The 18199-nt window shown below is 36.0% G+C and overlaps 1 protein-coding gene across 1 annotated transcript; it reads right to left on the bottom strand.

The window, feature by feature from the left end:
• Positions 1–300: 300 nt before the first annotated feature.
• LOC123706189 (E3 ubiquitin-protein ligase Su(dx)-like) lies at positions 301–16760 on the bottom strand. The gene is given in 15 exon segments (XM_045655356.1): positions 301–710; positions 2678–2809; positions 5735–5887; positions 6114–6209; positions 6403–6903; positions 7444–7623; positions 8666–8779; positions 9726–9863; positions 9865–10082; positions 12234–12520; positions 14275–14489; positions 14902–15143; positions 15362–15649; positions 15971–16101; positions 16507–16760. Coding segments are annotated over 14 exon segments (2772 nt in total). The 5' UTR covers positions 16041–16101; positions 16507–16760; the 3' UTR covers positions 301–572.
• Between the last annotated feature and the right edge of the window lie 1439 nt (positions 16761–18199).

The raw sequence follows: 18199 nt of genomic DNA, 5'->3' as shown, positions 1-18199 counted from the left end.
GCTTCAATACTAGCATAGTACTAAAACTACTACTATACTACTAATAGTATAGTACTTTAAAACTATAAAAAAATATAATTACAATTATTAAAATAGGAAAATTATATATTTTCATACAAATTGATTCGTACAAAAATGGAAACAAAATACATAAGCATTTATATAATATAATAATTCATTGACTAACCTGTGTGGCAGCCGCCGCAGTGTCATGACGTAACACAGCGCAGTGTCAATAAGAGTTAAGAGTACCTAACTACTACATCTACAGGAGCTTCGTATAAAATAAAACTACATAGGTTGTTTTGGAATTTTATTGAACTTTATAGAAGAACTTTTAAATATAGTTCAAACAAAATATATCTTATATAACTGACAATACACTAGTGATATCTACATAATTATAAAATAATTGTTAAAACAAAATATTTCGTACAAGTATTTGGTTGGTCTTTTTTTCGACGGCACCAAGTTCATTGGTATAAATGCCTCATTTCGAGGTATGGTGCAATTAATTTATTGTGATTTTAATTTATATTACATTTACTAATACTAAGAGCAAACAAATAATGTTATTCCTGCCCGAAGCCTTCAGTTTCCTCAATAGCGAAATTAAGCTTTTCACATAATTGCTCATAACTTTTGTAAGGAGGTAAGTCGAGTCTATTGAAGCAGGTGTGTGATCGCGGCAACCAAGTATCTTTTCCAACCTTTAAAAGAAATGCAAATTTTGATTAAATCTTTAAACTTACATTAAAATTGAGATAATAATTTATTCGATTTATTTGAAGGAATGTGAATAAACAAAGTCTTAAGATCAATAATTTAGTTTTAGTTAATACTTGCTAAAGATACGCTTGCTAATATGGTACGAGCATCGAACATACAATTAGAACACACACACACACGCTAACACACATCCACTCACGCTTTCACACACACACACACACACACACACACACACACACACACACACACACGCCCACACACACACACACACACACACACTCACGCTCACGCTCTCACATACATATTATGCATATTATATATTTTTCTTTAATTTAAACTTTTTGTAATCAAACCGAAATTTTTGTTTTGCTTTAAAAATGTACTTATGTAGTTGTATTTATAAGGAGGAACGCTGGCTCTTGAGACACAGAGTTACTCTAGTTCAAGAGTCAGCGCACACATTTTTGTAAAGATTATGTTTTTGGCAAAATAAAGATTTTTTTTATTTATTTATTTTTTAATTGTTTTAACTAAATATTACAAACTCGATTTCTTCCCTGGGCTACGCCCGCTTTGTCTACTATCTAATAAATTATATTCTAAAAATGTCCTATTGATTCACTATCTATTAAAAGAATCTGCACCAAAATCCGTTGTTTAATTTTAAAAATCTGTATGTACAGTACTCCAAAATTAATAATGCGCATGCAAATCTTCGCTAATTGTCGTATTTCCAAAATGTATTTCATTTGACCAAACAAAATTATGCATGAAGATTACAAATACCTACAGACAAAAATGCTCATAAAATAAAAACTACTGGGCCTATCCGAATAAAATTTTTATGGGACCAATTCGACACCATCCCGCATCGAACAAAAAAAGAATCACGTAAATCGGTTCAGAAACCTCGGAGTAATCGGTGTACATACATAAAAAAAAAAAAAAAAATATACCGGCCGAATTGATAACCTCCTCCTTTTTTTTGAAGTCGGTTAAAAATGCATTTAACCACTCTATATACATATCGTCTTTGGACGCTCCGGGAATATGACAGTTACCGAACTGTGAAGAAGATTTCTATGCGCATTATCACTTTTAGAGTACTGTATATACAGACAGACGCGGCTTCATACTATGTAGTCAAGAGGTATAATTAGGTCTAGTAGTCATTCGCCCGATCAGCACTAATAAAACTAGCGAGGGAAGTAACGAACACGCATATTTTGCCGCATTTGACCGCGTTAACAACCATGTTTGTTATTGTACGGGCTAGCCGTACATCCTGACTCAGCGCTTTACACGATCCTATTTCATATCATTATCAACTATCAATTAATATCATCAACTATCAAATATCATTAATCATTTATATCATCATTAGTTTAGAGTATCAATCAACAATAAAGTAGTGATCAAAAGCTATATCTGGTTTTACATCATCCTATCAAACTATCAATCTATCAACTTTCAAATAAAGGAGTGTATGGGATATCATATCATATCAACTCAGCAGCCCATACAGTTATTCACCTCGATATTTGCATGAAAGTGCAGCCACACTGTGGAGTTTACTTCACTCACTGCAGCACCAAAGTTCTTTTTTCAAACACCATTAATTAAGGAGGCATTAATTAAATGCGAACAAAATAAAAACTATTAAAATATAAAGTTGAAGGATTTAGTTGGTTGAACGTGTTAGTATCAGGAACTAGGACTTCGATTCTTTTAGTGTTATATAGTCAATTTATCGAGAATTGGCTATATATAAAACCACGGGGCAAAGCCTAAAACACGCCCTCGTTGTAACCACGCCACCAACAAACTTAAAAAGTTTCAATTTCGATAATAATAAATTGTTGATTGTTAAGAAAATACCTAACTATCATTTAAGATTCATTGAAGTTGTTCATAAGTATTAAAACATATCTCAAAATAACAAACGAACCTTTTCTATACAAAAGCGTTGAGGTCCATTGGATCCCATGAGCTCCGCAAAACCGCCGACCGGCACTCGGCACGTTCCTGTTACGAATTGGAGCAGCCTTGCGCGTTTCTCGTTATCCATTTGTCGAACAAACTGCAAATATAACAGTGTCATTTGAAAAACTACCATTGGAACCCATTTTATACACATATTTAAATATTTTATAATTGTTGTAGGGAAATTTTATATATTTGAAATAACAGTGAAAGTAGGTGTTAAAACTATCATATTGAATAATTTGTCGCTTATTTACTTTCTCTATCTCATTACAATAACATTTTCCATCTAGTTGAAAATCATACAGTTGAAAATTTCCATAAATTCAAAAACAAGCGAGCGTGAAAAATGACTCATGAAAAGTGAGCGAGTGAGTAGAGGCAATCACTATTAGACCGGGAGATATTGACACAAAATTTCGAGTCATTTGTAACAGGATGGCGGTTCTACAGGGGTCTTAGTACGCAATGACAAAAAGAAAAATGATGGTGTGAACGCTGGTACCGGATGCTTAGTCGCGTGGGCGTTAGTCGAACTCGGGCCTTAGACAAACGTACGTAACGCCATGGAATAGAAACTGCTAACGCTAATTATTGACATAAGCTCATGACATTTTGGTAATGGTTCGATCACACTACCAACGATGCAGACGACCACGACCAAAGTTCCAATCTTGCCGAAATTTGTTCAAAATCAATATTAAAATCTCCCGTCATTCTGGTACTCAGGAATAAAAAAATTCGAGGTCAATTAATAAAAAGAAATAGGGTTTTTTGCGATTTTAAGTTTATCATACAATCACCTGAACCAAAATTGTATATAATCTAATTATCTATAAAAAAGGTTAAATACATTTTTTTCTAGGAGCCACCGTTTCTATGAAAAACCTGTTTGTTTATCCATTGATCTCAAAATTTTTTTTTCCAAACACCAATACGACAGGAAATTCTTAAATTTCATTTTTAATTGTGTTTTGCACAATTTTATTTAATTGCGACTGGATGAAAATTTTGTTCGTGGTCGTCGTTGTCGTTGGTAGGGTGACCGAATCCTTATGCAAAACATCATACGCTTAGGTCAATTTCTATCGATAGCGTATTCTATTCCTTGGCGTTTTGCCGTTTGGCTAAGGCCCCTCGTCGGAAAAATAGCGAAAGTCAAACGATTTGTAACATAAAAATTTTAGAATTTACCGATAGCCCATAAAAAAGAAGTAGACGGTAGTGTCATGCCATACTTTTCCGGTGTGACTTACAGCCCGCCATACCGACGCGAATGTGTTGATTTAAATAAAACAATTATTCAACCATTTGTATCCAGTGGCGGTACGTTCATACAAGCCGAAAAGCCCGGCTTGCCTAAGGAATTCGCTACGAGACAGGAAAATACCCAAATTCACTTTTGAATATTCGCGCGCAACGAGCAATTCAAAATTTGCTCCGAAATTCAATGAAAACTCACCAACAAACAATGTCGAATTCGAGTCAAACTTTTTAATTTCATCCTTCTTGCTATCTAAATAAAGTCGTACTTTGTATAAACAGTGCGGTGTCCTTCTTGAGTGACATATAGTTCTCTCGCTTGCACTCGTGGGCTTTTACCGGGCTTTGCGCTTATCTCTTCTAACGTATGAAATTTCGTTGAAGTAGCTACATACCTATCTATAGAATTCTATAGCAATTTATATGGCCAACAAAGCCGGGCTTTAACAGTGTGAAGATAGTTACGATTGCGCGTCGCGCGAACGAACGTCGTGAATATTATTGTTAGTATGGTTTAGCGCGTGATTATACCGATGTAATTTAGGTTAAGTTTTTCGAATTTTGTGATAAAATAAGTGTCGCGACACAGATTGTATTGTAAATTGTGATGGTTTGCTTTGTGCTCAGCGGGGAAGGTAAAATCATTAAACTTTACTGTAAAACAACGATTAATTTCTTCATCAAAACCAACTCCCGATTTGTGCAGTAAGTAGGTAACATAAACCAAATTTTAATTGTATTGTTTACGAATTAATCGATTTCATGAATGAGAATTGGTTAGAAGAAGCCTTCTGATGAAACTTGCACATATTTTGGTATTTACGATTCTTGCTAGTTGTTCTTCCACGGAGCGTGCTTTCTCAGCGTTAAATCGAATTCATAGGTAGGTAGGTAGGTACGTATTTAAGAAATACAGAAGGCCAAGAACGCCTTTCTGAATTAACAATGACTGTCATTGAGAAAGAGCTGTTAATTGAATTAAAACAATCACCTAAGTAGGTAAGTACCTACTTCTATTCTGATGTTATAAAATATTTCCTTCAGAAAGATCGGCGTTTTGAATTAGAATATAAATGATCTGTACAATTTTATAATATAATGTCATACAGTTTTATATAATTTATTGATATAGATTTTAATATGATTGTAATGGTAAACGTTTGACTCAACTGTTTGCGGGCGCGCGTGAAGATTTAGAAGATTTGATTCGGTATGTTCACATTTTTTATAAGTTTTATAACGAACATAGGTACCTACTTAGTAACACAGTGTATACCTAATTCAAGAAAAGGGTACCCAGCAAACACTTCGAAAAATTTGGGCTTGCCCAGTCCTTACACCCTAGGCACGCCACTGTTTGTATCAGGCTAACTTTTGCACAGGTAACCATCGTCGTGCAGACGTTGATCCTCAAACTTACAGGAAAAATAAGTGCCATACTGTTACAAATCGTTTGACTTTCGCTATTTTCCGACGAGTTCGACTAACGCCCACGCGACTAAGCCGCCGGTACCAGCGTTCACACCATCATTTTTCTTTTTGTCATTGCGTACTAAGAACCCTGTAGAACCGCCATCCTGTTACAAATGACTCGACATTTTGTGTCAATATCTCCCGGTCTATATAGTGCAGAGGGCCTAAAATCTATGATCTAAATAAAGAAGAAGAAGAAGAAATATAAAAAAAGAAACACATTGGCGCAAAAAAAAGATTCATTCTAAATTCAAAAAGCAATTAAAAAAAATGCTACGTCACGTACCTGCCAGAACCAGACGACCTGTTTGCTGGTGCGCGTGTAGTGCCGGTAGATGGTGTTCCGCTGCCAGTCGTCCACGTCCACCTCCTGCATGCCGCACAGCATCAGCTCCAGCTCGCGCTCGTCGAAGTACTTGAGCCACTCGAGCGGGACCACCTGACATGCGGAATTAGATATGTTATATTGTGTACATATAAGTTTGTTTATTTTACCCTCTGCATTATATTTTAAACTGTTCTTTCGTAAATAAAGCTATATTTTTGTTTTTCATTTAATTTTATAACGTGAGAACTAGTTAGTCTTACATGTAAAATTATCTAGAAGCTATCTATCTATCTATATATCTAATCTATTTATTTATTTTGAAACATTTTAAACTCACCTCATTGAAACCATCAAGGAAAGCAGATGTTTGTTCTTCAATACCTCTCGTCATTCGCCATTGTGTTACTAATTGCAGGTATTGTTCTTTGTTTGTCTAAAATAAACGAAATTGGTTGCACTTTAATTATTTTTTTTTTTAATATTGTAATGTACATTACAATTACAAATTAGTACACAAAAAAGTACAAGTAGTTACATAAATTAAAAAAACATTTTAAATGACAAAATAAATGATAATTACAAAACAATTTATACCTAAAATATGTAATATTTAAAATATAACTCACTTCTGTAACACGTTCTTTATCACCGGCCGGTTTCAGTTCGTGGTGTATCACTTGGCCCAACACTTCGAAGTCCACACTGAACCACATTTCAAGGCCACACTCATCTATATTGTTGTCTTTTATCCACACCAAAGAGTTGTAGAACTCGGGGTCGATGGATTCAATGTCTTTCATAGTGAGTTTCTTGTTCAGCATTCTCTTGTAGAAGGGCATCGTGAAACCGGAATAAATAAATCGACCATGATACAAGGCCATCGCTATGAACCTTCCGATGAATTTGAAATATAACAGATGATCAGGATTCACGTAACTGGCAGGATTTATTTGAAGGCTGTAGTTGTTTTTGTTCGCGTATTCGAACAAACAATACATGGGGTTTAAAACTTCATGAGATAATAGGAAAAACCATTCTCGGCTGACGCCTCCATAGTCCAGACCCTCCTCACCACGGAATATTATATACAAACGTCTTCTTAACTCGTATGCGGGTAGCCTCATTATCTGAAAGAAGAAAAGTGTCTTTTATTATTTTGTTTTTATATATCAATACTAGATTTCCGCCCGCGGCTTCGCCCGCGTTTGCAAAGGAAATCCCGAAGAGTTCCCGTTCCCGTGGGATTTCCGGGATAAAAACTATCCTATGTGTTAATCCAAGTTACCCTCTATATGTGTGCTAAATTTCATTGTAATCGGTTCAGTAGTTTTTACGTGAAAGAGTAACAAACATCCATACATCCATACAAACTTTCGCCTTTATAATATATATTAGATATTAGATATTAGATTTACTGAGAAAATAAACAATTTGAGTCGATTATTTTTATGTACGATCTGCAATCAATCGTATGAATATAAACAGATGAATTCTGAAATTATATAATTTTACAAGAAGATGAGCCCAACTTCTCGTATGCCTTTCAGAATAGATCCATCCTTGACCAGTCTTTTGTTATAATTATTTAATTTAATTTCGTAAAAATATATTATTTCCACAAAACCGAGCAATTTCGAACACAATTATCAGCAAATAATTGTATTTACCTGGTGGTAGGAGTCCTCGAAGAGCGTCTGCCTGGCGAGCGTGATCTTGATGTGGCTGGGCAGCGCGTTGCTCTGGCACAGGTAGCGGAACTGGCTGAGCTTCCAGCGGAACGAGCGCTCGTACGCGCGCGGCACGCCGTACGCGCCCTGCACCCCCTTCGGCGCGCCCGGCCGCGGGTCCTGCACATTTGTTATCATTGAGATATACATATGGAGACGACACCGCCTACATCGCTTATGTTCCGCTCAACATACGCCATATGGCGTAACTGCAAGCTCATTTTTTATTTGTTTTAAAGTGAAACGCATCAAATATGCCTTCGTGTGTGTTACGATATTGCACAAATGATACAAATAATACGGAAAAGTGCAAAGGAATAACTTTCATCGGTAAATACCTCAGAATCAGGGATTATCTCTATTTCTGATATCGTAGAATGATCGGAACTTTCATTATGCTCATATTAATTTTCACTTTCCCCATTGCTATCTGCTAGCTGTGTAAATAATCATTTTACTGGAAAATTCAACTTTGTAACAAAACTAAGAAGGGTATGTAACAGCAGCTCCATACAGAGATAAAACGTGCGGTCACCACCAATATATAAATAATTGAATTTTTTGACTTATTGGCTACCGTCACCTATCGCCCGAATTGTTTTCGAGTATGTTTGACTCTGAATTGACTCCTATTTCTTTCGAATAAGGTGCAAGATGCAAGTGCATTGTTTAGGGCACTTACGATTCAATGATTTGGGTGTTTCTGGGAATACGATAATTAGCGAAGATCTGCATGCGCATTATTAATTTTGGAGTAGTGTACATATTATTATAAGGATACAGTTTATTTGGTTTTTACAACTTAAGTCACAAAACGTGGTCGATTGAAAATAAAATCCTTATTAGAAAGCAACGTAACCTAAGCTCACTAATGGAGTAATATAGGCTATTTTTTCTCTAGGTGTAACCAGACGAAGTCAGGGCAAGTGGTTAGTGATAACATGAAGTATCGGATTGTGCAGGCGAATAGCAAATCTTGTGAATGCGACTGTCCACGCCTAATTATATAATGCTGTTGTGCGGAATTGGACCCATATGGTAAAAGGAAATTACAATGGAAATGTGATGTTTCACTGCCGTAAAAATTAGCTATTTTATTTTCTAGCCCATCGCTAGTACGTAGGAGATATAGTCACCAAATATAACATAAAAATATTCATACCTGGAAGGTGGTAGTTCTCGTATTGTGATCTACAAAGTATCGCGTGCCCTCTTCTGTGAAACGAATCTCCCAGCCGGGGGGTAAAGCCTCCTCTAATGCACTGATTTCTTGACCCTGAAAATTAATTTTATATTTTTAACAGAGAATTCTATGCTATGGGCAAACATAAAAAAAATAATCATAGAATGCATCGTACTAACAAAATATAGATTTTGCACCAAAAGTGCGATCGACTTAGTATCAAAGGTGTTACCTGTTAATTCAAACCAATCAATAATAGTATAAGTCAAACAATAACTTTTGTATTGTAATTTAATCTTAGAGTCGGAGACTATCTGTTATATGGAAAAACCTATTCACGTTAACGCAAACGTTTCCGAGTAAATCGTATTTCAAATGTCATTTGACCCATACAGGTCACTACCATTGCCATTCTTCATGGCATCATATAGTTCTTTACAAGCATCTTAGCAAATCCCGTACCTGAGCCCTCAGTTCCTCCCACTACAATATAAACAAAGCATCTTAGCCTGTCCCGTACCTGAGCCCTCAGTTCCTCCCACTACAATATAAACAAAGCATCTTAGCCCGTCCCGTACCTGAGCCCTTAGTTCCTCCCACTACAATATAAACAAAGCATCTTAGCCCGTCCCGTACCTGAGCCCTCAGTTCCTCCCACTACAATATAAACAAAGCATCTTAGCCTGTCCCGTACCTGAGCCCTCAGTTCCTCCCACTACAATATAAACAAAGCATCTTAGCCCGTCCCGTACCTGAGCCCTTAGTTCCTCCCACTACAATATAAACAAAGCATCTTAGCCCGTCCCGTACCTGAGCCCTCAGTTCCTCCCACTACAATATAAACAAAGCATCTTAGCCCGTCCCGTACCTGAGCCCTCAGTTCCTCCCACTACAATATAAACAAAGCATCTTAGCCCGTCCCGTACCTGAGCCCTCAGTTCCTCCCACTACAATATAAACAAGACATCTCAGCCTGTCCCGTACCTGAGCCCTCAGTTCCTCCCACTACAATATAATCAAGCATCAGCACTTTCCGTACCTGAGTCCTGGGGTCCTCCCACTGCGTAGTGCGGTTCTTGTGGTTCACGTAGTACACGCGCCCGTCGGGCTGCACGCGGCGCTCCCAGCCCGCCGGCAGCGCGCCCAGCGCATCCTCCGCGCTCACTGCGCTAGTTGTGTACCTGAGTCCTGGGGTCCTCCCACTGCGTAGTGCGGTTCTTGTGGTTCACGTAGTACACGCGCCCGTCGGGCTGCACGCGGCGCTCCCAGCCCGCCGGCAGCGCGCCCAGCGCATCCTCCGCGCTCACAGCACTAGTCGTGCCCGCTGTGCTCGCCGCGCTGGGGGGCGCGCTAGTGCTCGCTGTGGAGCTGCTAGCTACGCTCACTGTGCTGCCTGCTGTAGGAATGTTTGGCACATGTGAATAGAATAGACGGAGAATGATTGTATTACGCCTGGAGTCAACATTTTTTGATGGATTTTAATTGTGTGTGGTTAAATTTTAAATGAACATGGATGTGATCGTGTTTGTGATCAAAAGGTCTTATCCATTCAACATAAAATTGAAGGAGCCTACATATACTTGCCATTATTAAAAGACTTATTCTATAAACAATAGAAATCCCTCCCAAATTATGTTTATTTAGAAAATCACAAGTGCATCTCAAAATTACACAAATCAATACTAAACATAAACATCAAAACTATATCTTGAAAGAAAAAAAATTAAAATATCATTATTAAGTACCTATAGATAAACAGCATCCTTGGCAATGATTTGTAGAATTACAGTTGTATGGATTCAGATAGGAGTACTAATCTTAACAATAATACATATAAGTACGTACTATATGCATTTAACGTACATAAAAATTAGCTGTTGTTTTTGTACCGTGTTCGAATTCAACTCATAATATATTGTATGCTTACATGTAGCTTAAACTTGCATGTGTGTACATAATGTATATATTTATACTAGCGGTCCGCCCCGGCTTCGCCCGTGGTACATATTAACGTTTTCTCTACATAAGAACCATCCTCGTACTTCAAGGAATATAATAAAAAAAGAATTATCGAAATCGGTTCAGCCGTTCTCGAGTTATGGAATTACAACGAAAAGTGGCATTGATTTTTATATATTAGACTAGCGGTCCGCCCCGGCTTCGCCCGTGGTACATATTAACGTTTTCTCTACATAAGAACCATCCTCGTACTTCAAGGAATATAATAAAAAAAGAATTATCGAAATCGGTTCAGCCGTTCTCGAGTTATGGAATTACAACGAAAAGTGGCATTGATTTTTATATATTAGATGAATTACAATTGATAACATCGACATAAATAATATCGTTCACATGAATATAATCGCGGAAAGATAATTATGTAGGTTTACGTACGTCAACCCTTTTCTCGTGAATTTAATTGGTAAATAGTAATTTGTGAATTTATGCAGGTGATAACAAAGACAATCAATAATGATTACGTTAAAATTTAAATACGACAAGTATCTTAATTATAATCCTTTATTATTATTTTTAGCTATCAAACCGGACCTAATGATTCATTAGCGGGAGCTGAGAATTCTGTAAATACATATTTATATCAGACGCACCTAATCTTAAATTCTTGATAATCCAGAATTTTGTTGTCTCATCATTATAAAGTACACAATATGCGTGTTCCTTTTAAAGCAATCCGTATGAGAATGATAATGCTATTAATAGAATCTGATAAAATAATATTTCTCTTTATTGTTCACAAGCTTCTGCCTTTGTTCAGTGTGTATAATTCCTACTTGACATTATAAAATATAAGATTCGTTTTCCTTGATGTAAACTTAGCCAACTGCGGTTGGTCTGTAGTACTGATTAGGAAGCCCTAACAAGCAAGCGGATACACGGATATAATGTTAACAAAAACATGAATGATTCTATTATGGGTTATTAGTTTTCATTTTAGTATTTATTGCTTTCTAAATCCAGTAAAATGTGATTCAGGAATTGAATAATCTCTCTGTTGATAAATATTGAACCGTCTGTTGATAAATATCGAAATTGATATTTTTATGCAATTTAATGTTTATACATTCCGCCCACATAATTCGCTCGACGCGACAACATTACAGCATAAACATAAGACATCAAGCAAAATAATAGAAAAATTTTGAGTCAATAATTTCTATTTAAAAAAAGGAGAACTAGAGATTTAATCTGATGTCTACTAGAATAGCAAATTTAAAAAGCTTGAATTTTGAAGCTTAATCGATAAAAAAAAAAATTGGTTGTCTGTAAAGTCGGTTTACTGACGATAGTTGAACGTGACAACGTCTTAAGGCCGATTGTGCTTCTTTGTCGCTCGATCCGCGCTCTCGCTCGCACTTCAAGCCTTACATGGAACGCCTCAGAGCGAGGTAACGCCGCATGAGTCATGTTTTTGCGTGCGTGCGTGGCTCTATCGAATTATAAGACGTTGTCACGTCAAAACATCTTCAGCTATTTAGAAGAGTTGGTATCACTCGCGACATTCTAGTACCAGGCGAACATAACTCACCAGCGGGCGGTTCCTGGTCGTGGTCTTGGTTGTTCGGCGGGTGGGGCGGCTGCGGCTGCGGGTAGAGGAACCGCTGGTTGCCCTGCGCGACCACGTGCCGCCGCTCGCCGCGCCAGTGCTGGAAGCGCGCCAGCCGCTCCGTGTCCGGCCGCTGCCAGGTCGTGGTGCGCGTGTTGTGGTCCACGTAGTACACGCGCCCGCGCCCGTCGCGCCGCACCTCCCAGCCGGGCGGCAGCGGCTGCGGGCGCTCCCATGACGTGGAACGCGTGTTGTGGTCCACGTAATATCTGAATTAACCCGGAACTTACATGTTCAGAAAATTATGCATACGTTGTACACGCTTCAGAATGGTCAGGTACAAGTCAGGTAAATGCCTAGCTATGCTAGCGTGTGAGAAGGAATCTGTTGTATGCGTGAGAATGAAAAATGGTCTTGTCTATCCCTTTGATAAGTCAGTCAAAACATTCGAATATTGAGAAACGTAACATGCAGATAAATAATTATCTCTGAATCATAAAGGTTCAAGAATTTTGCACGATATAATAAATAACATTCATCCCCTTCGAAAGTTTGAAAAAACCATATTATGCCGACTCAACAATTTCACCACAATCTACTGCTTACAAGATTATTATTATGGTAGGATCAACAATGGAATATTACTATAATATTAAAAATAAATATTCTCTTAACATGTATAAGATTTCCTCGAGTTAATATTAAATACAATTTATTAAAGTACAAATGGATTACTCTACGAGAAAAACCCGATTATTCAACGCGTTTTAACTATTTTATAATCCAGTTTCGATTAATTTGTATGCAAGCAGTAACTTGGAAAACAAAATTGAAGTGACCTTAATTTGTTGTAACAATTTTTTGTTGCGAAATTATTTACGCATTTTAATAACTAGTGCTTCCAGAGTCTAATTGCAGTTTTAAATTAGATTACATTTACTTAAAATAGGTACTATTATTATAGATAATTCCTTTTCCTTTGCTTGAAACTAAAAAAAGGAAATACAGTATAAAACTGAAACATGATATTGACACAAGTCTTAACAGTTGACTCGCCCTCAAGGTCAATTTAGTGAATGTCCGTAATTATGTTCAATTTTCTCAAACCAAAACGATGCAATATTTTAATTAATGTTAACATTTCCGGATAACATACGTAGTTTTTCGCTATTTTAAATCAGGCGAATTTCCATCAAACATAAATGATTATCAAGCTTACACCAACTTTGATATTTAATATTAATATTTATTTTTTGTTCATGATTTATTGTATCCAATATATTTTTTGTTTAAAGATTTGCACGCTATATAACAATTAACGATATTTCATGCAAATTAGCAGCTGCTTTGCCAATCAATCTTTATTGTAATAGAGTATCTTATCTATTATCAAATAAAACATAATATAAAATACGTAATATCATTGGAGTGTACAACTGCATTATGTTTAATGTGATAAAAGGTATTTTCATAAAAAAAATCAGTTTATTTTCTCATCATTTTTAAAAATTATTAATAAAGATAAATAAGGAATACACTACAATGTCTATCCTAGCATATTTGTTTATGTTTTGACTGAAACTTCTTTAGGCGCGTTGAGAGTAAAATTTCATGGTCGAGCCTTGACAATACCGTCACGTCATGGACTAAGCCGACGATTTTGGTCTATCTTCGAATCTTGCTGAGAAGTTTCACTGCTGATATGTGTGCTCGGCACGCACGCTCTCTTTTCATCAGCAAAAGTTTAACGTTAAACAAATAAAATCATGAACAAATCATGTTCTCAGCTCAGTTAAAAAGGCGTCGATCTAATAAAAAAACGACCCGTGGCACTCGGGGACTGCCGCGGTAAAGCTATTGCATGCTATGCCTTCAACCCACACCTCCGCCCGTCGGAGTGGGGAGCGTGAGGTTTTTTCGTTACGGAATTTCTCGATTCGGTCCCCGCGCTCAAGGCCCGCGATAGAAGCTATGCAATAGCTTAAAACTTAAATCAAATTAACATAAATCATGCCATAATCACCTCCGTCCATAAACATCGTATCGCATCTCCCATCCAGGCGGCAGCGGTTCCTCGGGGGTCGCGTTATTAGCCGGCGGCGGCGGCGGGGTGGGCCCGTGCTGTGCGTGCGCGAGCGGGGCGTGCGCGTCCGTGTCCGCGTGCGACGGGCCCGCGCCGTCCGCCGCCACGGCCGCGGGGACCGCGCCGTTGCTGTGCGGCGGCGGACCGGGCGGCGGCTGGAATTATTGCAAATTGTAGACGAAAACGAGAATCATCATTGGATTCGTGAATAGATGTGACATGAAAAAGACTATATATAAATAGAGTTGACTGACAGGTTTAAACAGTATCAATATCAACAGATGTTAAACCACTATTCAAATTTGTGGGCATTTCTTTTATTTTGACAAAAGCAAAGGTTGTCTTATTATAATTTATTGGTCATATTTCATATTATTATAAGAGTACAATAAACTCAATTGTTATCTTAACACAAGCATTTAAGGTCATGAAGATGTTTCTTACTTAAACTTAAAAACTATAGTTATTATGCATTTTCTATTTTCTAATCCAGCTTAAATTTTATATGCTGCACCTAATGTACAATATTGTAATGATAAAAACATTCCCAAGTTATTTAATACTTACTCTTAAATTCTGTTGTCTTGCCATAGACCGGAATGTTTCAGAATTATTTCGCAATCTGATTCTTGCACGAACACCATCATTAAGTGGACTTCTTGCATTCATAGGCTCTCCATACAGTTCATGCGATTGACCTAAAATTGTTGGATCGATTCGTAACCCATCTAACAGTAGCACTAATTCTGCTGATTTTACTTCAGTATTTGAATTAGAAGAATTATCCTGGGATACAGCCTTCATTAAATCTAAAATAAATATAATTATAAGATACTATTATGTTGTAAGAATATAATTGAAAATCTAAAAATATATGAGAAAACCTTAGTGATTATTATTTACAAAAATAAATAACAAATATATTGTTCAAATTTGCCAGGAATGAGAGCAGTATAATTTGTGATATCAATCAAACTCAATTTTTGGTAACTTAAATAATTTTGATAGATAAAAAAAATATCCTTACCTAGTGTCATTTCAACATTTTCAATTTTTCCATTAAAATACAAGAGAACTTTTAGAAAGTTTATTCTCTTCTCCCCAAGAATGTTGTCTTTCCTAAAACTATGGTGGTCGGCCAAACGAAAAACAATTTTTGATAGAGGAGTGACTAGGACCGTGAACTCTTCTTTCCATTTTGGATGTAAAGTGTTCTTTATAACTTCAGTCCTCCTTGATATATTATCATCAATGATCACTTGCAGGTAGGGATTTGGTTTAAAGAGTCCAGAACTTCTAATGTTAGCAGATTCAACTGAAACAATATCAGAATATTTACTTTAACTTTAGTATGTACAACAAACCAAGACAAATAGAATAATAATCAAGCTAACTACATGATAAGAACTCTTAAAGACTGTTTATTTAATCATATTCTATTTAAATGAAATTTTTAAAAATATTGTTTGTTAATATTAATCTGAGCATCCAGCAGTTTTTACATGAAGTAGGTATAAAGACAAATGACTTTTTACAATGCCTATGGTTTGGAGTTTAAAGTATAAATATCAGGGATTGTTTTATATTAATAAATTGCTATACAAAAGATTAACAAAAAATTAAATTTTAAACATACCTGTCAAACTTAGTTGGTGATATGTAGACAGAGAAATAGGGGCTGTAAGTGGTTGAATGCTCTCTGACATAGTGGCGTTATTTTTTCATGCTTTCCTATATATTATTCTTCATTTTATTGTGAGGAAATACCTACAAATAATTCAAACATAAGATATTAATCACCATACAAATCTTAAATTTATAAACATCATTATACAAACATGAATTCCCAGTAGATACATCAATCAGATAAACACAAATTTAGTAGTGTGATACAGATGGAAACGATATGCTGGCAAATTTAATTAATTGAGAACTGAAATTAGTACAAATGACGATAAATAATAGGTACGAGAAGACACAAATACACTATGTGCAAAAAGGTTAGAAAGATGGAATTTAATAAACATGAATGTTAAATCGATTGGAAGATCAATTAGCTGTTGATAATTGAAAGAAACATAGAGACATCGTAAGATTTGCTATATCGAGTTGCATCTTAGGGGAGTGAGATAACTTGTTTTTCAAGTATAAAATAAGTATTTTGCTACTTACCAAGAATGATTGTGACGATTAAAGAAAATCTTTTAGATTAGGTCATTATCATTCCCTCTTATCACACTGTCTGAAAGGAAATGGACAAAAATTTATCACGAACACAATGGTCACGTAAAATTTACAATAAATTGTCCGAAAATCTACTCTATTTCTAAACACGTGTACTCCTTAGTTATTATCACAGTACATTTTCAATAAAAACAGGATAAAGTAAACAAAAATATTTCTAAAATAATTAGTCACAAGCTGATTATTACCACAGACAGAGACAGGTACAATTTCATATTTCAATTTTCATTTCATACGACACAGACGACACAGACGTACTACAGATGTTTTTATTTACTTTTCACTAAATAATTATTTTAGATGCAAGTCTTTTCGTTATTTGACATTTTCCGAAAATGATTTTCTTGCTCATCATGATTTGCAATAAAAAACACCTGATTAAATAAGCAATGTTATACAATTATCGAAATTTTCAGCCTAATAATTCATATCATATCTGTTATATTCTGTAACACTCAATTGTGTAAAACTTTCAATCATGATCTTATATTGTGTTCATATAATGAATCCAAGAATATTTTTCGAATTCTTGTAACAAAAATAATACGGCACATATACACGTACTCTTTGAAATAAACTTAATTATATAATAAATGTTTTGCCCATACTAAATATAAATTTTTTTCACAATGGAATATACAACTATAGACAACTATAGACTCGGCAAGCTTGATCGGTAGATTGCCATGTGAAGAATAGAAGTCAATCTGTGAAGTAAATTACATCAATAATAGCCTCATGAAATCGATCGTATGTGTAAATGCATCATAAGGTTCCTGTCGTTTCTACTATTGTTTAAGGGTTTTGGGGATTATTATTTACTGCTTAAACGACACTTTCAATTATGATCTCAGATGTGAAACCTTGCGAAACGGACAAACGGTTCTCCACCCTCCATCATGCTGAGCGATGAGATTGCAGTTGCCAAGTGGAAATTACTTACTCTCATTGCTTACTCTGTGGTGGACAAGCTTAGAGTATATATACTATCTATAGAGTGCGAACAACCAAGTGGGAACAGTAGGCACAGGTGGGAACAACACGACGCTCCCGCCGCGAGCGCTCGCAGTCGTGGTTGAGTGCTCACGAAGTGCGTTGCTCTGGATTTTTTTCATATTTACGAATAAAAGGGGTGAAATGTGCAGTTCTATCTTGCAAAAACGATACTAGAAAATACACAAAATTGAAATCCACTATCACATTTCATCAGTAAGTCGATTGTTATACATAATTTTATGAAAATAAATCTAGCATCGCGGGGGTGAAGAGTAGGTGGGAGGCGGACACGCGCAGGCTCGCTCGCGCGCCTCACTGCCGCCACGTGATCGTAGTGATGTGACCTGACCAACGCTGTACTCGATATAAAGTTTACTAGAAGAACTATATTTTAACAAATTATTTATTTAACTTTAAAATTAAAACTCTTTTAAAAATGTATTATAAATAAATTTGTGGTGTGTTTTGTACGATACACTTTCTAAATTATGAATGCGAATGTATTATAGTGTAAATGTAAAGTATGTAATGTTACGATATATTTTCTGAACCGCTAAATTGATTTTGAAGATTTTGATAGTAAAATGGATAAAATTAAATAAAGAAATTATTAATATTATTTATT

Source organism: Colias croceus, chromosome 3 (genome assembly GCF_905220415.1).
Source record: "Colias croceus chromosome 3, ilColCroc2.1".
NCBI classification, from domain to species: domain Eukaryota; kingdom Metazoa; phylum Arthropoda; class Insecta; order Lepidoptera; family Pieridae; genus Colias; species Colias croceus.
Note: the sequence above shows the minus strand (reverse complement) of the source record. Positions and strands in the feature narration are given on the sequence as shown.